The sequence below is a fragment of the Phycomyces blakesleeanus genome (assembly GCF_001638985.1).
Source record: "Phycomyces blakesleeanus NRRL 1555(-) unplaced genomic scaffold PHYBLscaffold_34, whole genome shotgun sequence".
NCBI classification, from domain to species: domain Eukaryota; kingdom Fungi; phylum Mucoromycota; class Mucoromycetes; order Mucorales; family Phycomycetaceae; genus Phycomyces; species Phycomyces blakesleeanus.
Window position 1 is genome coordinate 227,678 of NW_017265164.1, and position 22,706 is coordinate 250,383.

General features: G+C 35.2%; 9 protein-coding genes across 9 annotated transcripts in view; 3 read left to right on the plus strand and 6 right to left on the minus strand.

The window, feature by feature from the left end:
* Nucleotides 1–475, plus strand: part of PHYBLDRAFT_174969 (CCHC-type zinc finger transcription factor) — a gene marked incomplete at both ends in the record, with an annotated part of 5,077 nt that extends 4,602 nt beyond the window's left edge. The window contains one exon of the mRNA XM_018437382.1: nucleotides 416–475. Within this exon, the coding sequence (XP_018284717.1) occupies nucleotides 416–475 (60 nt within the window). The remainder of the gene's footprint in view (nucleotides 1–415) is intronic.
* A 201-nt stretch (nucleotides 476–676) lies between these two features.
* Nucleotides 677–3,442, minus strand: PHYBLDRAFT_152226 (hypothetical protein; the record flags this gene model as incomplete). Its single annotated transcript, XM_018432869.1, has 4 exons — nucleotides 677–1,644; nucleotides 1,806–1,948; nucleotides 2,105–2,305; nucleotides 2,415–3,442. 4 exons carry the CDS (start codon nucleotides 3,440–3,442, stop codon nucleotides 677–679), a joined length of 2,340 nt encoding a protein of 779 aa, XP_018284718.1.
* A 385-nt stretch (nucleotides 3,443–3,827) lies between these two features.
* Nucleotides 3,828–5,766, minus strand: PHYBLDRAFT_97704 (hypothetical protein; the record flags this gene model as incomplete). Its single annotated transcript, XM_018444030.1, has 4 exons — nucleotides 3,828–4,096; nucleotides 4,258–4,327; nucleotides 4,452–5,241; nucleotides 5,567–5,766. Coding segments are annotated over 4 exons (1,329 nt in total), but the record flags the coding sequence as incomplete, so codon positions are not given.
* A 506-nt stretch (nucleotides 5,767–6,272) lies between these two features.
* On the plus strand, nucleotides 6,273–6,879 carry PHYBLDRAFT_119047 (hypothetical protein; the record flags this gene model as incomplete). Its single annotated transcript, XM_018428664.1, has 3 exons — nucleotides 6,273–6,508; nucleotides 6,583–6,623; nucleotides 6,743–6,879. The coding sequence occupies 3 exons, from the start codon at nucleotides 6,273–6,275 to the stop codon at nucleotides 6,877–6,879; spliced, it is 414 nt and encodes a 137-aa protein (XP_018284720.1).
* Nucleotides 6,880–7,135: 256 nt separating this feature from the next.
* Nucleotides 7,136–8,403, minus strand: PHYBLDRAFT_189231 (hypothetical protein). Its single transcript, XM_018439626.1, has 3 exons — nucleotides 8,248–8,403; nucleotides 7,600–8,048; nucleotides 7,136–7,457 (listed from the first exon to the last, which is right to left on the minus strand). The coding sequence occupies exons 1-3, from the start codon at nucleotides 8,348–8,350 to the stop codon at nucleotides 7,275–7,277; spliced, it is 735 nt and encodes a 244-aa protein (XP_018284721.1). The 5' UTR covers nucleotides 8,351–8,403; the 3' UTR covers nucleotides 7,136–7,274.
* Nucleotides 8,404–10,395: 1,992 nt separating this feature from the next.
* On the minus strand, nucleotides 10,396–10,906 carry PHYBLDRAFT_119009 (hypothetical protein; the record flags this gene model as incomplete). Its single annotated transcript, XM_018428661.1, has 2 exons — nucleotides 10,396–10,576; nucleotides 10,668–10,906. The coding sequence occupies 2 exons, from the start codon at nucleotides 10,904–10,906 to the stop codon at nucleotides 10,396–10,398; spliced, it is 420 nt and encodes a 139-aa protein (XP_018284722.1).
* A 909-nt stretch (nucleotides 10,907–11,815) lies between these two features.
* Nucleotides 11,816–15,200, minus strand: PHYBLDRAFT_156648 (hypothetical protein; the record flags this gene model as incomplete). The annotated part of the gene is made up of 11 exons (XM_018433505.1): nucleotides 11,816–11,871; nucleotides 11,974–12,053; nucleotides 12,269–12,633; nucleotides 12,784–12,837; nucleotides 13,044–13,364; nucleotides 13,448–13,491; nucleotide 13,620; nucleotides 13,718–13,985; nucleotides 14,119–14,379; nucleotides 14,444–14,723; nucleotides 14,813–15,200. 11 exons carry the CDS (start codon nucleotides 15,198–15,200, stop codon nucleotides 11,816–11,818), a joined length of 2,118 nt encoding a protein of 705 aa, XP_018284723.1.
* An 804-nt stretch (nucleotides 15,201–16,004) lies between these two features.
* Nucleotides 16,005–16,969, minus strand: PHYBLDRAFT_71887 (hypothetical protein; the record flags this gene model as incomplete). The annotated part of the gene is made up of 4 exons (XM_018442553.1): nucleotides 16,005–16,149; nucleotides 16,211–16,266; nucleotides 16,360–16,619; nucleotides 16,933–16,969. 4 exons carry the CDS (start codon nucleotides 16,967–16,969, stop codon nucleotides 16,005–16,007), a joined length of 498 nt encoding a protein of 165 aa, XP_018284724.1.
* An 893-nt stretch (nucleotides 16,970–17,862) lies between these two features.
* Nucleotides 17,863–22,626, plus strand: PHYBLDRAFT_34313 (hypothetical protein). The gene is made up of 13 exons (XM_018440029.1): nucleotides 17,863–17,927; nucleotides 18,354–18,374; nucleotides 18,577–18,693; nucleotides 18,930–18,966; nucleotides 19,148–19,377; nucleotides 19,469–20,054; nucleotides 20,131–20,341; nucleotides 20,461–20,662; nucleotides 20,760–20,926; nucleotides 21,053–21,160; nucleotides 21,334–21,391; nucleotides 21,538–21,961; nucleotides 22,134–22,626. The coding sequence occupies exons 1-13, from the start codon at nucleotides 17,925–17,927 to the stop codon at nucleotides 22,508–22,510; spliced, it is 2,541 nt and encodes an 846-aa protein (XP_018284725.1). The 5' UTR covers nucleotides 17,863–17,924; the 3' UTR covers nucleotides 22,511–22,626.
* Nucleotides 22,627–22,706: the final 80 nt, after the last annotated feature.

Genomic DNA, 22,706 nt, shown 5'->3' on the forward strand with positions numbered 1-22,706 from the left:
TCCCTGCTTCCTCCGTCTTTGGCCTAACTATCCTGGCTATTTGGGATCACCACTGGTCTTTCCACTTTAACTCTGTCCCTTTCCTTCCCTCTGCGGTGCTCCACACTGCGCGCAAGTCAATTTCTCGTCTCTGCTCTGAACTAGAGCTGGACTCTCCATAACTCCTCCATTTTTTTTAAAACAAAACAAAAACAAAAACAACCATAAAATTTAAAAGCCAAAAACATCATATAATCTACAAAACCTTACAAACAAATATTTTAATTTTCTCTTTTCCTATTCAATCAGAGACCTTTAATAAAATCCTGAGCTTTTTCTTCCTGGCTCCATACAAAAAGAAAAATTCATTCGGACACACACATCTTTTTTTGTGATGAATTCATACTATATAAATAATAAATTAATAAATCATTAGCACTTTTTGGAAGTAGAGCTCCTTCCATCTCCTCAAGTTTTATGTAACTCTTCCCTATAAAAAGTCTGGTTCCTATATATTACAGTTAATGTGTAAAAATGAGCTTAGAAGTTTATTGAATGAATAGTAGGCTTTAAATGATGTGGTCGTAAAATGGTAAGAAGTTTTGCAGAGAATTTAAATGCAGAGTCTAGATCACGTACTTATATTCCAACTTTTTAAAGATATAGATATAGACGTTTGTTCGTTAAATAAATACAGTTAAATAGTAAAGATGCTGGCGGACACACTGTCCACAAAATAAGGTACAATTTTTGGGATTATTTCAAGAGTAGGGAACTCCATCCCACTAGACTTGGTGCTACTTGTTGCCTGACTACTCGTCGCAGTCGAATTAGTGTCTTCACTGCTCTGGCTGACAGATCCCGTCGATTGACTTTCTCCCTCTCCCTCTCCCTCTCCCTCACTCTCGTACTCCATTTCCCGAAACTCGTCCTCAAGCTGGGAGCCATTCAAGAAAGAAAGGTGATTCGTGGTGGCCTGAAGTGGATCCTTGTCAGCAGCGATCAATTGATTGCGGGTCTTTTCGAGATGCTTGACTTTCTGCCAGTGTCGATAGGCACACAAGTCATCGATTTCTTCGATCAGTTGGTTGTTTTCTGAATCTGACAGGTTGACGGCTCCGACCACGGTGTTAAGATCGATCGTTCCGGGTAGTCCGACTGACATGAACCCGAACAAACCGTCCACATAGTGCAAAAGGTCGTCAAATAGACAGGATGTGTCTTGAGAGTACACCTTGTGGACAAATCCATAAAAGTTTTGTTCGTGGGACTGCACAATGTCGATAAACCGTGGGATGCTATCGATCGCAGAATCCTGGCCTTCTTTCTGTTCTTCCTCCAACTCGGCCATCAAGGCGATAAGATCATCCAAAAATGCAGAAACGTGGTAAAGTGAGCTTCCGATATCTGCGGCCTTGTAGACCTGAGCCAATGGTTGATAGAAAATTGTAAAGAGCTGCTTGATAAGTTCGCCGGTCACGCCTTCAAACACAAGTTCGGACATCATGTCGTGTTCGTACTGACGAGCATAAAGACTCCAAAGACGATGAAGTTTCTTTTGGAGGCCAGGATCGCCAAACACCAAGGCAAGGTCTTTGTCTGACAATAAGGGTAAAAATGATGTGTTTTGAAGAACCGTCAAGAGATTAGAGGATGACCTAGACTCTAATTATTATTATTTAAAAAAAAAACACACACACACAAAAGCATGTGAAAAAGAAAATAAAGAAGAAGAAATAAAGTAGGTTTAGTTAGTATTGTGATTTTATGATTATTAATGCTGTTAAAATTAATTTATGTAAGAATCATATTGAGCTAAAACCAACCTGCTTCAGTACATCCATAGAGAGGTGTGCGGACAGCTTTGTAGAGTTTTTCAGTTAAAGCAGGACAACTGATTTTCTTTTCAAGTTCATCAATGTCCCTTGACACACCCTTGGCTTCCTCTTGCATATTTGCCAACAGCATTCTACACACAAACGTACAGTTTATATATTAGTATTATTTTTAATAAGCTCGGTTTATTTTATTTGTTATATTCAGGAACCAAGGCGCACACACACAATATATATATATCTAATAGTAAAGAAAAAAAAATACAATATAATATTCTTGATTATGTTACCTCTGAAATAAACTCTTTGTGCCAAATGGCCTTGCTAAAAATAAGTCCATGACTCCTTTAAGCATTGCCATTGGATTTGATAGTTTGAGCATAAATGCCATTGTACGGTATGGCATCATCCCATGAGTCCGTTTGAGATTTGCCAAATTCTCAGTTGCAGCGTCAGACATTACAAGCTGTTTATGCAAAGCAAAAGCAAAACTAAGTCAACCAAAAAAATAATAATGGTATATGGTTATATTAATTCAATATACAAAGTGTTGGTTATTTGACATAAAGAGTCTCTCTCTCTCTCTCTTTTTTTTTTTACCTTATTCGACCCCACTCGAGTGCTTTACGTAAAGGCTCCGGAAGATCCTCAATCTTTTCTGTAGCCTTGATGTCTTCAAACACTGACAAGAGACCCCCGGGTTGCTTGATCTTTGCTTTCAACATATCCAGGAGTGCTTCTAGCTCTTCGACTTTTCCGTCCAGCTGTGCCTGAAATTTTTGTTCTTCTTCTGCTCGGTGAAGATCGACCTCTTTTCGTTTCTTGAGATCTCGCTCGTCCTCCTGGGTAAGACTATAGGTGTCTGTGGTCAAGAACATCAGGAGTGGGTCGGACACGGCCACGCCAGGTTCTTGTGCGATTGAGTGGAGGTAGCATCTTAGTGATAGACGATCCTTTTCCCGAATAAGCGCAGATGTGTCGTGGAAGTTTGGTGGGGTATGGGGTAAGGACAGAGAAGGAAAGGATGCTTTGAGTTGATTGCGTAGGTGAGCAAATTGACGGTGGCGCCGGGAGACGATATATCGTTTGTCATTGTAGTCGGTCTGGACAATGTACTCTGCATGGCTCTTTTCTCGAAGAGAATGTCTTGTCTTGACTATCCGCACACCAACGATGTCTATTACAAGTGTGGCACCGGGAAGAGTGACTAATGGTAATGATGGTGGCGGTGGTGTGAGATCTCTTGGGTCAATCTTGATGCTTTCTTCACTTCCGGTTTTTATTGCCGCACAGAGTGCAATGACCAGAATCTTTTGAGTCTTGTTGATCATCAGTCGACGTTGGGCGGCATCGTTTTGTTTCGGTGCAAAAGTATTGAGGTCGATCTTACAGAACTGGTCGAGGAATTCCTGGACCTTGTCCCAGAATTCCGAGCCTTGTTTCAAGAGAGGGAATTTGAGAATAAGGTGTTGAAAGACAAGACGCAAGAGCGGAAACTGGGTGTCATTTTCGGTTGACAGGACAAGAGACAGGTCTGGTTGGGCACGCAGAATATTGATTTCATGTTCTAGCTGGAGAGTAACCAACTGTCGCTTAAAGTAATGGTGTTGAGTAGGTGAAAGATTCATTAAATATGTATATATGTATATATGTATGTATGTATGTATGTATGTATGTATGTATGTATGTATTTATGTATGTATGTATTTATGTATGTATAAACAGTATTAGTAGCTGTAGTAGCTGTTGTAGTAGTAGCAGTAAAGAAGCTTATTATTTGAAATATTATTAAATATTTGATTTATTTGATTTTAATTTTTTTTTAATATATATGTATATATGTATAGTATGGTTAATGTTTAGCGTGTATTTTGTAATGTAGTGTAGTGTAGTGTAGTGTAGTGTGTATAGTGTGTACACATGTATACAAATATGTATAAATGTAGTGATGAAATTTCTTGTTGACTAAAAAAGGGAATAAGTGGATTGAAATGACGTCGATCAATGACCGCACAGCCATTGATGGTCTAACATGGCCTTTGCAGCCCGTCGTTTCTCCATTTCGACTTGAAGCATTGGAGACAGAAAATGCGACAATAAATCGGCTTCAGAAGGCGGTAACAAAAACGAGTCATGAAGAACATCCCGCAGGCGACGATAACGAAGTTTCTTGATATTTCTCAACTGGCCATTTTTGCCAAAGAATTCTCGAGAATACTCTCCCAAGGTGGTTAGGCTTCGTGGCACGACTTGCATTAACTCGATGATTTGTGCAAGGTGATCTTTTTATATACGTTAATATAGATTAGTGATAATATATAAAAAAAAAAGAAATTTTTCAGGGCCTATTTCCATATATATATATATTTTTGCTACACTAATTATAATACTAAAAAAAAAACAGCAGAAAACATATATATAATTACACTAATTATCAACATACCATCATCTTTACTGAATTTGCTTCCACCTCTTGGGTCAAATAAGAATTCACCGGTCAGCAATTCAAATATCTATCAAGCCAAAAGCAAAAGGAAAGAGAAAAAGACAAAATATTAATGTCAAAAGTATATCCCTTATTTTTGATCTCTGTGCATATATATATATATATATTCATAGGTTTGGGGTTTATCTCACCATGCAAGCCAAACTCCACATGTCGGCTCTTTCTGACCATCTTGCTCCAACAATGACTTCCGGACTTCGATATTGGCGAGTTTGTATCACATGTCCATAATCACCACTCGTCCAACATGCGTTACCAAGGTCAGCCAACTTCACAACCACACGGTCGAGTGCTTCTGGATGAACAAGCAAGATATCCAGGACTGATGAGGGGAGAACTAGGGATGGTTCTAACGGCAGAGGGCATTCTTCGTGGAGACTGACTGTTGCTCTGGCCTGCTGCTTTTTAATTCTTCGCTTGACCCGACGTTTGCGGGACTTTGTGGATCCAGGACTGGTCTGATTTAGCAGAGATGCAGACGAAGCTGATTGTTGTACTTGTTGTTGGTTATCCGAAGGCTGGCTGGGGTGGCCCAGATAAGACTGGACATTCGGGATCCAGAGCAACACATTTTCTGGCTTGATATCGGTGTGTATTATACCGCATTCTCGGTGTAGATAGTCCAGGCCAAGCAACAGCTGGCGTGTGATCCGCTTGACCATGGCAGATGGGATTCCCCGGTGATTGAATCGTTTCATCAGAGACAATAGACTTTCTCCAAGGACCTCAAAGGTCATACAGACATGCTTTCCGTTTGGCCCCTGGTGCCAAAAGTGGTCCAACAACTGTGCTATGTGATTCCAGCCCACTGCCTCTTTGTTTGTTTCTTTGACCTTTTCCAATAACTTGATTTCTTCGAGAGCACTCTGAGTGAATCTTGGAGCTGACTTGACAATCTTGAGAGCCACGTACATGTTTTTCCTAAATTGCAAAGAAGTAGTAATAGCAAATGGTAGTAATAATAGTAGAGAAACCATCATTTATAGATATATAAATAAATAAAAGAAAGAAGAAAAAATATAGGTTATTTTATGGTGGACATATATTTCTATATGATTAAGGGTACAAATCCAAAAGGAGAATAAAGAATAAGGATTTGAAGCTTCGTATACACTTTTGTATAGAGGTAGATATATAGATAAATCAAATAAGAGATCTATAGCTTTTTTTTTGGCTTTACAAATAACATGTATACAAGCGTTCAAAAAAAAAAAATTTTTTTTTGCTATAGTTTTCAAGGCCTCACTCTTTGTCATGAGCCAGCCAGACAGTCGAGAAGTGACCCCAGCCCAGCTTTCGAACAACTTTGTAACGGTCTTGATGGAATTGATCACCGAATGAAACGGGATGGTAACCTCCCGGCTGGTATTCATGTTCGTCTTCTTCATCTTCAGTGTGGATCGAGTACACTGCAGAGTGTTCACTCGATCCGTCGTCTTCTTGTGTAGTAACCATTGTAAGTATAAAGTCTTTTTCTTGTAGAAAGTTGTAAAGGTGTATACATGTATGAATTTTTATATAGTTTATATATAATAATAATATTAATATTAATAATTATTTTATTTATATTTAATATTTAATATATAAAATATATATATATATATATATTAAAAATAAATAAATAAATTAAAATTAAAATTAAAAATCAAAATAAAAAATAAAAAGAGATTTGAATATCCCTCTCTCTCTTTATATATATATATATATTTAATATACTTTATATATTTTTGTGGTTTTTTTTTTAATAAAAAAAAAAAAGAAAAGGATGTCTTGATCAAACTTACTTTTTCTGGCTTATAACAGTCACATACACGCACACATCCAACCCTTTCTTTCTTTCTTTCTTTCTTCTTTCTTCTTTTTATTAATTTATATATCTTGTCCCTTGCTTATATAATTACAAATATACTTTCTTTTTTTTTAAAAATAATAATAATAATAATTATCTTACGATGCCAAAGATTGTCACATCTTCTATTGTCTCATCTTCAGATCATTCTGCACAAGCTGAAGATCAACGCCACACTCTCCACGTTTACTACTGCCTGTGTTCCGAGTTTCTTTTGGTAATTGATGTTGATTTGCGACAATTGCCAAGAAGACGGACAGACAATGCCATCATTGTATCAAATACGCGACGTACATACAAACTCACAGCTGAGGCAGACGACTGTGTGATATTAAAAAGGTAACATTATATATATATATATATTTACATGCGTGTGTAAGAAAGGAATACTAAAAATAATAATAATTCTTTAGACGTGATGGATTCGAGAAACAGTACAGATATCGTTGCCCGAGTAAGTAAAGCATAAATAAAGCATAAAACAATATTATGAAAACCTTAAAACTAAACATTATTGTGTATACGTATATGTATATATCTTTCGTGTGTGTGTGTGTGTGTGTTCTTTTGTAGGATGTGATTTATTGGTGGCCTATGAAATGGTAGATAGACGCAAGTCGGGCCCGTACACTTATATTGTAGACTGTGCGTTAACAGAAGTACAAGGAAGAGCACCACCGCATGCTATCCAAGACGTTCCTTCTCCTTGATCATTTTTATACATGTATATACACACACAAATACTCACGCACGCATTCACGCACGCACTCGCTCAGTCGCTTGCCCTTTCACTCGCAGCGAAACAAAATGAAACGTAACGTAACGAAACGAAACGAAACATGAAAACATAAAGTGTACACCAACACCAACACCAACATCTGCACCAAAAAACACCATCACCAATAATTGATGATGTCTTTTGTAAAAAAAAAAAAAAAAAAAGATAATAATAACAACAATAATATGCAATGTCGAGATTTCCCTTTATTTAATTATACATTTATATGTATATTGTAAAATGGTTTATTTATTCATTGGTTGCGTGGGAGGGGTTGTTACATGAGTTTTTGTGTATAAAGCTTCAAGGATAGGCTTTGTCTTGGGTTTAATTGGCCGATTCAGTGGTGGTGGTGCTGGACTTGGCAGCCTTGGTGGACTTGGTAGCCTTGGCAGTCTTGGTAGATGATTTGGGTGTCTTTGTTACGACGAATTTTTTGATCTGAGCATTGTATACTTCCATCTTTTGAGCATATTCGATTCTATTTTGGTGTGCAATATCTTCATATTTCTATTGAATTTGTTTTACATAAAATAGAGTAAAAAGGTTTTTTGAGTACTATGGTTCACAATTAATGCATATGGATTATCTCTCCATTTTCTTTTTCTTTTTTTCAAAAAAATAATTATAAATATATAGATAAATTAGAAACCTTTTTCTCCTCAGGTGAAAGCGAAGCATAAGCCTTTCCGGCTTCTAAAGACTGGCTAGACGTGGTGTTGCCGATAAATCTCTCGGGATGTTCTTTGCGGTAATGGTTTAAGAATACCAAATAGGAGTTCGCGGGCTTCAAGGGTTCCTTGGGATCTCTGACAGTCTTGAGCTTGTACTTTTTTCTCAGCAGATTTTCCTCATAGATTTGCTGAGGTGTGGCTTCCATAATGATCTGTTCGAATGCCTGGTCGTGTTTTGCTGCCTCTTTGGCGAACTTGTCAGTATAGACTTTTTTGTCGGCTTCTGACATTTTGTTCCAGTCAATCGCAAGTTGCTTTGTCAATACTGTGACCGAGTCGGGCTTGCTTTCCTTTAATTTTTCTTTGAGGTGATCACGAAGGAAAACTTGCCAGCCTGAACGAGGTCTGACGGGTACATTTTCAAACACTTTTTATTTTTTATTTTTATTGTTTGTTTATTTGTATGTGTAGATGGTAGATTGCATTGTTGTTGTTCGTTTTTTTTTTTAGTATAATTAAAACAATTAGACAGAAAATTTCAAAAAATAAATAAATAGAGACGCGTTTCGACTTTTTCTCTTTTTTTTTTTTATATATAAATATTTTATTTTAAGAGTTGAACTTACGACTGGTGAACTTCTTGGGATTAAGGGATTTAGATGTCAAGTAGGTACGTGAAAGTGTAACATTGACAGGCAAGAGTGTAAGTTTACGAAGTGATGAGAGCATTGTGTAGTATTGTTGTTGTTATTAAAAAAGAAGAAGAAAGACAGATATCACACAAATACACACAAAGAAAAATAATAAAGGTATTTGACGTTCCTTTTCGTCTTTATTAAATTTCATTATAATATTTTATATACTATTTATTTATTTATTTATTTATTTATTTACGTTTAGCCTCTCAGTATTAATAGGGTGTTGTGTGACTTACTTTTATTTTATTTTATTTATTGAAATTTGATAAGCTTACAAGCCTAAAATCACTCCTGATAAAATGAATATCCAATTTACCTCTCTTTTTCTTATTCTTATTTATTTATTTATTTATTTATTTGATTTATATTTAGTTATCTTTACCGATATATATATATATATATATATATATATACATATATACATTCTGCATTAATAAAGTATTGAATTTTAATATGAATTGAAACAATGATACCACACATAGTGCACATAGCACACATAGTTATTTTACACAAATTGCCTTGGTTGATTGGAACCTTTTCTTTTAAGGATAAAGAAAAATTGATCAATTAATTGAGCAAGTAAAATAAAATTAAAGTACAAAATGTGTATAGAATTGGTAGACAATTGAGTTCTTGTATTCTTATACTAATATTATTCTGCTTTGAACAATTCCCACAATCAATAATGCAAAGATGCTGAGGTCAAAGATTTTTATTTAAAAAGAAAAAAGAAAAAAAAGTAAAAATGTGATGACCTCAATTTCATTTTAAATCACCGCAGCTGAGCTCAGCACACACACACACACACAGACACACACTTTCTTTTTTTTTTTTTTTTTTTTTTTTGCTTTTGCTTTTGCTTTTGCTTCCCTTTTATATATATTATATAATATAATATAATATAATATAATATAATATATTATTTTCTTCTTCCTTATCATACTTTACCATGGATAATAACCCATTCCGTAGTCGAAATGAGTTTGGAGTTCCTCATCAACAAAACTATCCTTCATCAGTTGGACCTCCTGCTATTCAGCAAAACTTGGTGAATACAGAGACTTGGAATACTCCTTTTAATACGAACCAGCCTTGGTCACCTCAACCAGGTTCTTTTCAATTACAACAACAACAACAGCAGCAGCAGCAGCAACAACAACAACAAGGTGGAGGATTAGGATTAGGATTAGGAGGAGGAGGAGGAGGAGGAGGAGGGTTTGGAGGGGGGCTAGGGTACCAGACTTCTGGACTATCTACATACCCTCAACAGACAGGACAACTTTCTTCACCTGGCTATGCTACTACGTCCTTGCAGTCTCCTCTATTTCAGTCGTCTGCTCAATACAATCAGCCCTATTCGTCAAACTTTCAACAACAGCCAATTCAACAACAGCCAATGCAATCTATGCAACCGCAACAACAGCACCAACAGCAACCGATGCAAGGATTTTCTCAGCAGTACTCACAGCCACAACAACAACAACAACAACCACAACAATCGTTTTACGGGCAACAATCATTTTCTGCTTTTCAAGACCCAATGAACCCTTATATTCCTCCCAACTTTGGACAATCGACTCAACAAAGTCTACAGAATCAACCCAGGCACCCTCCTGTGGACGCAAGTGCGTTGTTAAAGGCCGGAGCTGTTCGCAAAGTACAATGTCCGGTGTGCCAAAAGACCTTGGAGGGTGATGATCCTGCAATCAATCACCATGTTAATGAACACTACAATTAAATAATGTTTCTCCTATCTACTACTACTACTACTACTACTGCTACTACTACTACTATTAATAAGAATAGTAATCATAATCATAATCATAATAACAATTGTGGAGATGGTAATAGTGAGAGTGATAATTATTATTATTATTATGATACTACTTTGACTACCTATTTAATGATCTACATATTAATGTTAGCTGTGGCATTATATACGCTCTTCAAAATACTTTATTTTGCACGCAGTAAAACCATATATATATAAATAGTGAAATGAAGAAAAACAAAACAAAATATCTATTCCCACACATCTTCTTTTTTTTTGTTTTGTTTTGTTTCTTCTTGTATTTGTTAGTGGCATTGGATAGACCGATCAGTAGAAAGGCGGTTTGCAAACAGATAATGGCCGATTCCTGCACCAACCACGATGGCCAACATTAGGTATCCATTGTAGGTCATAAACACCAGCATTATCCAGAAACTGAGGGCAACCAAGACAGCATAGAGGCTAGACCTAATCAATGAACGATTTCTACATATAAATATATATATATATATATATACAAATGTTTGGAATTTCAATACAAAGCAATTAATATTCAATATATAAATATAAACATTACCCTTGTGTTTTGGATGAAATGAGAGGAACCGTTTCATTGATGTGGTCGAGTGAGTCTGATTGAAAAGAGGGCTTTGTTGACCATTTGTGATCAAGAGAATTGGCCTGGGCGCGCAAGAATTCATAAAGAATTGCAATGGCTACCAATGCCAGACTAGACAGGATGAATTGTGTGACTGAATGAATGTGCCACCATTCAAACACAATGCAGACATCTTGGATATTCCAATTGAATAACATCTATATGATTTTTTTATATGCTTTTAATTATGCTGATAATGATAATAAAGAAAAGAGAGTCCGATTGACTTACACTCATACTGCACATTGGCATTTCATGAGATCCATGGTCGTCCATTTCTTTTTCTTTTGTAAATAAATAAGGAAAGAAAGAAAGAAAATTGGGTTGCTTTAATTTGGATTTGGATTTGATTTACTTTCTATATATATATATATATATATATTAGAAAAAATTGAGATATTTTTGCTCGAATGAAACTTGACAGAATAAGACACATAGCACCCTATCTGTTATGTTATCATCTGTATGCCTGGTAACTCTGATGATTATGATGACGCCGAATCACACACGCATATGAATATAAATATAAAATGTATATATGTAATGTCTATGCAGACTTTCTGTTTTAACATCTCTGCGTATTCTGTGCTTATTTGTTTGCTTGATTTGTATCACAAAAAACAAAAAACAAAAACAAAATAAAAGGTGTGGGTGATGACTTTATTTGATATTTTTTTATAAGGTTAAAAAGAAAAGATTTATATATATATATATTACAAACATGATTTGCTTGTATTTGTCGGTTGGGCTGTTGATTGGCCGGCTGATTGGGTAATAATAAGAAAATAAAGAGTAGCAATGCGAAGGAGATGGTGTGTGTTTGAGAGAGAGAGAGAGGATATTGGATATTGGAATGAAATGAGGGATGAAAAATATATAAAGGTCTAAAGGCAAACATATGAGAAAGAGAGAAAGAAAGGGTATTTGGTTTTAGATCAATTCAAATTCACTTGAATATCCAGAATGTGGTATGGCAACTCTAATAAAATAGAATAGAATAAATTAGGGATCAAAATTATTCCTGCTCATGTAAATTATCTCGACTCTTTTGTAATCATTTGCGGTACTTACTTTGTATAGGGCGTGCGGTGATGGCCAAAGTATCCCAGGCGATAAAAGCCGGCTAAACAAAACAAAAAGAGCATTTTAGATTTATATTGATGTGTATACATATGTGGATTGATTATTTCCGCCTTGTTGTACGTAGAATATAGATATAAATTACCTGGCGTGTCTTCTCCGCAGTCCCATTCCACAGTAGCTTCTGATTGTCCAAGGATAGGCATAGTGTATCTCCAGATGAATCTATAAATTTATATATGAGTTTTATTATTGGGTTGTAAAAAAAAAAAAAAAGATAAGCATATATATATATATATTTTTTTTTTAACTTTCTATTATTATTTTTCCGCCTCCACTGCCAAATTTTCTATGGACCAATGCTAATTCCAAATTCTACAATTCCTCAAGCAAACAAACAAACAAACAAACAACCAAAAAAGAAAAAGTTATCTACAAACCTTGTATCATAATCATCGTCGGTCTTTATTATTTTCCAATCTCCAGAAGAAGGTTGTCTATATTCAACTGTCAGATAGGTCTTGTCGAGCATGCCGTCATTTCTCGGATTTCCGGCCACAAAACTAGCCGTGATTGTTAGTGCCTTGCGCCGTCTATAGACAGGTGCTACGTTTCGCACGACATCTCCAAATTGGTGAAATAGCTTGGGCCGATCTGCGCCTTGTCGTGGTGAGAAATCATACGACGCATTGACATAGTTGGGCAATTGTTCTGAGTCTAGTATAGGCTTTCCAGAAGCCATCGAACTAACGAGTTCTCCAAATACTTTAATATAAGCATCTAGAGTGTAAGGACCATAAGGTGTCTAAGCAGAATAATATATAAAAAAAAATTAGAGTTTTTTTTTTGAGTTTAATAAATTTACACCCAATATATATATATATATATGTATATAACCATGGCAATAAATTAAAATAATAAAGATTTTGAGAAATAGGGAACGAGATATATTTACTGAGCCGCCTTCATAACGTTGCATTTGATACTCTTCAAAAGTGGTACAATAGGACTATCAAATATATATATATATATATATATTAGAGTGGTCAGTACGCTTACCCTGATTAATACATATTTCTTCTTTATTCTATATAAAAATATATTACACTATGGTTGTACAAGTACAGAGTACAATCTTTAAAAAAAAGCAATATATATATATGTATATGTATATATGTGTATATGTATGTTCTTCTTCAATTCTTTAATTCTTACCGCATATCCATTTGCAGGGCCTGTGTGTAGTACGACCGTGTCATTGTTGCCTAGACCCTGGGCAATCAGATTCTGCCTGACCGAGCGTCTCAAACGCCTGCCACTCATGGTAGAAAATTCTGATGGTACGCCAATGATGTACACATTACCCATCCGCAAGAGCTGGACGTCAAGGATCTTTGGTTGCCAATCAAATGGATACTTGATTTCTCCTGTGTTGAGTAGGATTGCCTTTGGTGCCTGGCATTCCTTTTGTCTCTGGGTCGGTTTCTTTACGAGATCTTTGGCTATATCCCAAAAGAAGGTTCCTTGAGTAGTGTTCTATTTTACAAGGCAAACAAATAATTATGCATATAATTCATTTAATTTCATTATTATTATTATTATTATTATGATCTTTTTACCTGATAGAATCCATCAATAGCAGGTCCATCCGTTGTTCCTGCAGCTACAGGTTACAAAATAAACGCACACACACAGATATATATATATATATAGTTTTTCAATTAATACAATACAATACAATATAGTAAAGTACGTAATTGATATAAAAACAAGTCTTACCAAATGAATAACCCTATTGTTTTGTTATTCATATACCAAAATTAGTCTTTGAATATTTATATATAGCTTGGAAACAGACACCTAAAAAAAAATCATTAGCTAATTCTTACCATGGCTGGATCGCACAGCAAGCCTTTTGTTCCATTGGCTGTGATGACCACTTCTTTTGTAATATCCCAATATTTCTGGCGGAAATCAACCTTGCCTTGTACGGATATAGGAACAGGTACGGATGCGGATGTAGATGCGGATGCGGATACGGAAGCGGGAATTGCTTTTCCCTTTCTTTTTTGACCAAACAATTCTAATGCTCTGGTGGCCTGGTTTTGTCCAATGATACGATTAGACTCGAAATGCCCAATCTTCCAGCCTGGTCCTCTATTTTATTATTATTAAACAAATAGGTCAATTTACCGCAGTTATTTTAGCACACTATATGTATGTATGCATGCATGTATGTATGTACGTATGTACGTATGTACGTATGTATGTATATATTCTTATAACCTACCGTCCAATGCATTTGGAGGATCCAGGACAGATTGAATCACGCGACCCGTCGCATGGGATATCAGTCTCGGTACAAAAGGCACCGAGGGTATTTGGACTGACATCGGCACCATTGGATTGTGTAAAGGCAGCAACAAACGGACCTTTACCAGGTAGACTGTCAGGATTCATTGTGCGTTCTGCTGCATAGGCCGCAAATCCCTTGTTGTCACCGTTGATAAGCCGGTTTGTGTTATTGATTGACACACCATGAACTGGAAACCTATCAAGATTATTTAATTTAATTAAATTAAATATATATATATATATATATATATAAATATTACCAGGTGATGAGACCAAGTGGTTGACCATCTCTTGCTCTAAAGCCAAGTAGACTCATGTCTTTATCTACATTGTGTTTATATCTTGCTCGCTCTTCTTCTGGATTTAGTAGGTATGCACTAGGAGATCTGTTGATGTTTGTGTCCAAGAGTTCGCCAAGATTGTAAACAACATTGCCTTCCTGAAGGTTGTCGTGAGCTATCTGAATTGATTTTACTATGCCTTGGACCATTGGCTGTACTGTTTCTTCTATCCAACCAAGTACCGAGATCTCATACAGAGCTAGACACACACAAATAGTTAAATAAAATGATTAGTAATTTGATAACAAAGAACAATAAGTTTGTATATAAAGAGGTGTTCTCACTTACTGTATTGCAGGAATCCACCCATACCACTGTGGGAATGTGTACTGGCTAGCATGATGTTCTTTTCGGTATAGACATCTTCGCCGTAGATTTCCTGCAGACTCGAGACGACTCTTTGTTTGACGATATCGCCCATGGACTGAGTGTCGGTGTTGACGATGGTGATTCGATTGCCCGAGACTGGATCTAGAACGGTGTATGCTCTGGAGTACAGACGTTGGGCCAGACCTTGGCCTGTCTGTCCATGTTTGGCATAACCCATCATCATAATCTGTACAATTGGGCCAGTAATGTCTGCTATTCCAGTTCCGACCTGGTATCCCACCTGAGTAGGCTGACCAGCCAGAAGGTGGAACAATAATTCGAACAGAAAGAATGTACGGGGTAACATGTACAAGATATCGATTTATTTATTTATTTATTTATTTATTTTATTATATAAAGTGAAAGGGAGAAAAAATAATAAAAAATAAGAGAGCAAAAGAAAAGGATAGGATATGCAAGTTAAAATGAAAGAAAGAAAGAGAGAAAGAAAGAGAAAAGATAATGCCAGATGATGATATTTTTGTCACTCACTATAAATGAGAAGGAAAAAATAAATAAATAAATAAATAAATAAATATTAAAAATATTAAAAATATTAAATATTAAATATACAAATACATACATTACATACATACAAAATCTAAATATATTTTATTCTTACTTGCCCCTTTTGTATATATATATATATATATATTATCTCCCCCAAATAAATAATAGTAATAATAGTAGTAGTAGTAGTAGTAGTAATATAGACAGACAGGTAGGCAGGCACAGACAGGCACAGACAAAACACATAGGTACACAAGCACAAGCACAAAAACACACACAAATATATATATATATATATATATATATAGGAACAAGCACAGACATACTTCCCCCTCTCTTCACTCACTCAGACTCACATGGATATATAGATACCAACTCCTTTTTTTTGTAGTTGGTTCTAGAAGAAAGATAATAATATCACTTGTAAATTCATTGTTGCTTGGACTATTATAAAACAAGGGAGATATGTTCTATATTGAAAGATATGTGTTTATGATGAGTACCAAAATGAAGACATGAAGAGTCCAAGAAAGAAATATAAAGAGATATCTATATCTATATTCAATTGTTTCAAATGGTTAGAATGTAACATATTTTTGTTTTAGGCTACACGGGTTTGTTGCATATCATGAGCAAGTTCATATTCATCCTGAGGGACAAACAGGTGTTGAGTTTCTTCCTCTGGTCGTGTAGCATAGCCATAGTCGTTCCTTCGGTCTTTGTACCCAGCACCACCGGAAAGATTACTACTATATGATTTATATTTCTTTTAATTAAACATAATAATAACAATCTAATTTGACTTACACTTTTGATGATTTTTTGAATTCAAATACCAATTGCCCACTGGTTAATGCAAATATCTACAGAATTAATCAAAACAATATATATATATATATATATATTGTGTGTTTGTGACTTCAAATAATAATAATATATACAAAAAAAAAACTTACAATTGTGATAAACAGGCCTGTATTGAAATACATACAGATGAGCATGTACAACAGCCTCAGGGTCATTACAATGCCATACAGGGTTGTCTTTAGTAAGATCTGTGGCCAAAGCTTCTTTCCTTTGTAGGTCGCACCATCCAGCCAGTATGTTATTGCACGCTCGGCCCAACAAATCGCCACAACCAATAAATATCCTAGACCGAGGTGTAAGGGGCTGTCAAGTGTAAAGGACTCGAACAATAGATGAACATTTTGAACCTCTAAATAAATAAATAAATAATTATATATATAATTGAATTGAATTGAAGAATAAATACAGAGACATATACAGAGACAGACAGACAGACAGTCAGACAGAGACAGAGACAGATATATATATATAAAATAAAATAAAATAAAATAAATAATTGAATTTATTATATTGAATGAATGAATGAATTTATTTATTTATTTATTATATTGATTGATCAATTGATTGATTGGATATACACAGCTACTATTATGATAATAATGGAAATATTTATTTATATTGTAATGTACTTTACATACAAATAGCTCATATCTTTTTCTTACCACTGTGAAACCACAACTTTCCTGACATTGAAGCCATGTTGATTGTATAGGTTATTTGGTATTTGGTAATGGAGATGGACAAAAACAAAACACACAAAAAAAAAATAGATATAAAATTGGTTGAATTTCTTTCTAGTATTCTATTTCAAGGGAGGGGTTCAAAGTTGTTGTTATTGTTGTTGCTGATTACGATGCTGTCACTGATTACGATGCTGTCACTGTTGTTAAAAAACAAAAGAAAAAGAAAAAGGAGTGGGTTTAATAGGAGAGTTATGTAATATATAATATATATTACAAAGAGAGAAAGAGGGGAGGGAGGGTTGTGAAATACTTACTTTTAATAATAATTTCTTATTCTTCTTCTTGTCGCTGTACAAAATAAAATTAAAGGGTAATTTTCAGAGGCTAAAACTGTGCTATACACAATGTAAGTGTATTATAAAAGTTAAAGCTTAAGCATGTAGATCCTCCCTCTTTCAATAAATACAAAATACAAAGTAAACTTATAGACTATAGATTACAATCCACAGCTATTCAATTATATGTATCTAACCATATCTTTGGAATCATACAGTCACACATATACACATTTGCCAGCTTTTCTTTTTCTTTATTGCCTTGGTATTTTTAATATCTCTTTGTTTTACTCCACCCCTTTGCATTCACACTGAAGAATTTATAGAATTTTTGATAAAGATTCTTTCTCTCTTTATAAAAAAATAAATAAAAAGAATTCAATAGAGAGAAAGGGGAGATTGAGATTGAGATTTTTGTACCTCGAATACGTTGGTTGAGCCTTATTCGTGCTTTTTATTTGACAATTAAAATTAAACATCCGCTACCTTTGAACTTAAGCTGTCCTTAAATTTTATTTTTTATTTTATATTATTTATATAAAACACCAACAGCCTACCAACCCAATACTGACACCACTACACGAACACATATATTACTTACGCACACAATATTACCAGTTGGTAGAATTATTTGGAATGGTAATTAGGTTGAGTAATTATTATACCATCACTACAATATCAATATCAACAACAACAACAACAAAACCAACTCAAAGAAAATAATAGTAAAAATAAAATATAAAATAAAATATAAAGATACACAGAGACAGTAAGAACAAGACAAAATGGTAGTATTGGATGATGCCATCCAAGATTCCATTTTTCCTTTTCTTTTTTTTTTTTTTTTTTTTTTAAAAAAAAAAACATACAAGAACTTCATCATCAAGTTTAGATGAAACCATAAGAAACACACACACACACACAAAAAGAAGAAGAAGTCTTGTTCAATACACTCGCATACTACACGATTATGTTCCTTTTTTTTTATTTTTTATTTATTTCATCGCTGTACTTTATATTGAACCAAAAAATACTAATTATTGAATTGATTTCTTTACAAAATAGGGTATGAGAATCGATATCAAGGTAAAGATAAAAGAGAAAATAAATTACAGCATCAGCATCAACGAAAAAGAAAAAAAAAAAAGAAAAGAACAAGACTTTTCATCCCTTTTTTTTTTGTCATTATAATCGAAACGAAGAATCAATCAGTTCCTGACATTACTCTACTCTATATTACGAATCTGCTCTTTTTATTTTTATTTTTATTTCTTTTTCTTGGTTTTAGCGTAAGTTACTCTCGCGTTCTGACCGCGTCAAGAGTGTGGATCTTCATCCAACAGAACCATGGGTACTTGCGAGCATGTACAATGGACAAGTGTACATCTACAATTACGAAACACAGGTACAAAGCAAATGAATTTTTCTTATAAATTATTATATAGAAAAGAAAAAAAAAAGGAAATGGAGTATATAGATAGTCGATTGTGTTTAGATGGGAAAGGACCACTTGGATAAAGAAAAAGAAAAAAAAAAAAAGAGGAACGGCTATCCTATTTCGCTTTCTTTCTTTCTTTATTATTATTATTTTTTTGGTAACATTTCTGTGCGTGTAATTCTCTTATTTTCTTTTGTTGTCAGGCATTGGTCAAGTCTTTTGAAGTAACAGAGACACCTGGTAAATAGAGCATTTATATGCATTTACTTTATAGAAGAAGTTAAAGAGATGGATAACGAAAGGGTAGACAAAATAAGATCTATCTATAAATATATATAAAAGCCTTACTATAAGGAAGCAAAAGACTGACGATGAGAATGATCTGCTTTCGTTTCTTCTTCTTCTTTTTGGTTTACAAAAGTGAGAGCTGCCAAATTTATTGCTCGTAAGAATTGGATTATCACTGGCTCTGATGATTCTCAGATCAGAGTCTTCAACTACAACACCTATGAAAAGGTTGCCAGCTTTGAAGGCCATCCAGATTACATCCGTTGTTTAGCCGTACATCCCACACAGCCCCTGGTTCTTTCTGGTTCTGATGACATGACAATTCGTCTGTGGGATTGGGAAAAGGGATGGAAGTGTGCTCAGGTAATAAAGACCCAAAGGATGAAGAACACAGGATCTCAAACATCCATAACATTCAAATTTTGTTTTGTTTTTTTTTTGTTTTGTTTTGTAGGTGTTCGAGGGTCATTCTCATTTTGTTATGCACTTGACTTTTAACCCCAAAGACTCCAACACATTTGCCTCGGCTGGCTTGGACGGCGTGATCAAGGTCTGGGCACTCGGATCCAACGTGCCCAACTTCACACTCGAGGGCCACGAAAAGGGCGTTAATTACGTCGACTACTACCACGGCGGCGACAAACCCTATCTGATCTCATGTGCGGACGACAACCTGGTCAAGATCTGGGACTACCAAAACAAGAACTGTGTCCAGACCTTGGAAGGCCACAACCAGAACGTAAACTTTGCGGCCTTCCACCCCGAACTGCCGATCATCATCTCGGGCTCAGAAGATGGCACGGTCCGCATCTGGCACTCGGACACCTACCGTCTCGAAAACACGCTCAACTATGGCCTCGAACGTGCCTGGTGCATGTCCTACCAAAAGGGAGGCAACAATGTCGCCTTTGGCTATGACGAGGGTTCGGTTGTCATCAAGCTGGGTCGCGAAGAACCTGCCGTCTCGATGGATGCATCTGGCAAGATCATCTGGGCCAAACACTCGGAGATCCAGACGGCCAACATTAAAGCAGGAGCTGGTAAGTTCCAAACATATATATATATATTTATTTATTTATTTATTTATTTATTATTTTCTTGGTGTTATTGGTGTAGATGATGCAATCAAGGATGGCGAGCGTCTTGCACTTCCTGTCAAGGACCTTGGTAGCTGTGAAGTCTATCCCCAGACTCTTCAGCACTCTCCCAATGGTCGTTTTGTAGTAGTGTGTGGCGATGGCGAGTACATTATCTACACTGCCCTTGCCTGGAGAAACAAGAGTTTTGGCAGTGGATTAGAATTTGTGTGGGGTGCAGACTCAAACGTGTAAGTATATATATGAGTGTATGAGTGGAGTGAAAAAGATGGTGGTAATTGTGGTTATGGCCCTAAAGATGTTGTTTATATGAAAATACTAAATATATATATATAACAACAATATTCAGATATGCTGTACGTGAATCAACTTCTCGTGTCAAGGTTTTCAAGAACTTCAAAGAACGATCTGGTCTTTTGCCAAAACTCAACTACTCTGCCGAGGGTGTCTTTGGTGGTGCTTTGTTGGGTGTCAGATCAAACAGTTTCCTAAACTTTTATGACTGGGAAACAGGATCAGTCGTGCGTCGTATTGATGTAGAAGCTAGAAATGTAAGTAATCTTTTTTTTTTTGTTTCTTTCTTTTAGTTATTGAAAGAAAGAACTTAAGGTTAATTTTTTTGTTTTTTTTTGTTTTTCTTAAACTTAGGTGTTTTGGTCTGATGCTGGTGATCTTGTTACTATTGCATGCGAAGACTCTTTCTATGTCTTGCGATACAGCTCGCAAGCCTATCTTCAATTCATTGAAAATGGCGGTGATGTCGGAGAGGAAGGTGTAGAAGAAGCATTCGAGTTTGTTACTGAGATTGCCGAGACGTAAGTAATATAGTATAATATACTTTAACCAACCTTATATATATACATATAATGACAAAAAATGAAATAAAGAATGAAATAAAGCTAATATTTTTTTTAATAAAAAAATCATTACATTTACTTTAGTGTCAAGACTGGTGCCTGGGCTGGAGATTGCTTTATTTATACCAACAATGCTAACCGCATGAACTATCTAGTCGGTGGAGAGACCTTTACTATCAGTCATTTTGATAAGTAAGTTTGATAAAGAAGAACTAAACAGACTGTTATTTTCTTTTTGTTGAAATTTGCACTGTAGAAAAGTGTATATATATATATATATATATATATTAATAAGTATTGACATGATAAACTAACACTTTATTATTGTATTGTATTGTATTGTATTATACCACGCCATACTATAGGCAAATGTATTTGCTTGGTTATGCTCCTAGAGACAACAGAGTATACCTTGCTGACAGAGTAAGTTTCATTATCTTGCATAGATTATAAAACACAATATATATATGATTTAGTTTATTTTGTTAATGATATTGATATTGATATTGATATTGCCACTGTTTTTGTATTATTATTATTTTAAATAATAATAATAATAATCATAATAGGATGTCAATGTTTATTCCTACGTCTTGTCCTTGACAGTGGTCCAGTACCAGACTGCTGTTCTGCGTGGTGATCTGGAGGTTGCTGCCAGCATGTTGGCCTCAATTCCTTCTGACCAGCGTAGCCGCATTGCACGTTTCCTGGAATCCCAGGGACTAAAGGACCTTGCGTTGGAAGTCTCGACCGATCTGGAGCAGAGATTCGAATTGGCATTGAACTTGGGTAAACTTGATGTGGCTACCCAGATTGCACGTGAAGTTGACAGCGAAGCCAAATGGAGAACACTCGGTGATGTTGCTACTGCATCGTGGAAGTTTGGGTTGGCTGAAGAGTGTCTCCTGAAGGCCAAGGATTTGAGTGGCCAGTTATTGTTTTACACTGCCAATGGTAACCGTAATGGTATCCGTGAAGTAGCTACCAAAGCAGGTAAGAGAAAGAAAGAAAAGAAAAAAAAAGAAGGGGGAGTTTTTGTTTTTAATTAAACACGAGCTCAAGTTTTATTTACTATTGCTGTTATTAACATATTATTATTATTATTATTATTATTATTATTCTTTAATTCTTTAATTTTTTTTTTTTTAAAAAAATAATTTCTCAGTTGAACAAGGAAAGAACAATATTGCTTTTACTGCCTTGTTTGAGTTGGGAGCTGTTGAAGAAGCAATTGATTTATTAATCAAGACCGAGCGTATTCCTGAAGCTGCTGTGCTTGCACGTGCTTACCGCCCTCAGGAAATGTCCAAGATTGTCAAGTTATGGAAGGCAGACCTGGAATCCAAGAACAAGACCAAGATTGCCGAGAGTTTGGCTGATCCAGCAGAATACAAGAACCTGTTCCCCGAACTGGCCTTGGCTTCAAAGAACGAGGAAAACTTGTTGGACATGGAAGGATCTTCAGATGACGATGATGATAATGATGTATTTGATGCTGCCAGCGAGAACATTACCGAGCCTGTTGCTACCACTGTTTTATAAGCGTTCTGTTTTATTTATATATATATATATCTATATAATATTTATAAAATATTACATATACACACACACACACACATACATATATAAATTTATAAATATAAATATTTTACAAGTTTATTAATGATAATGATAATGATTCAAAGACAATCCTCATTCAATGCTTCAATAGATCATGATGCTGTAAAAAATAGTCTGT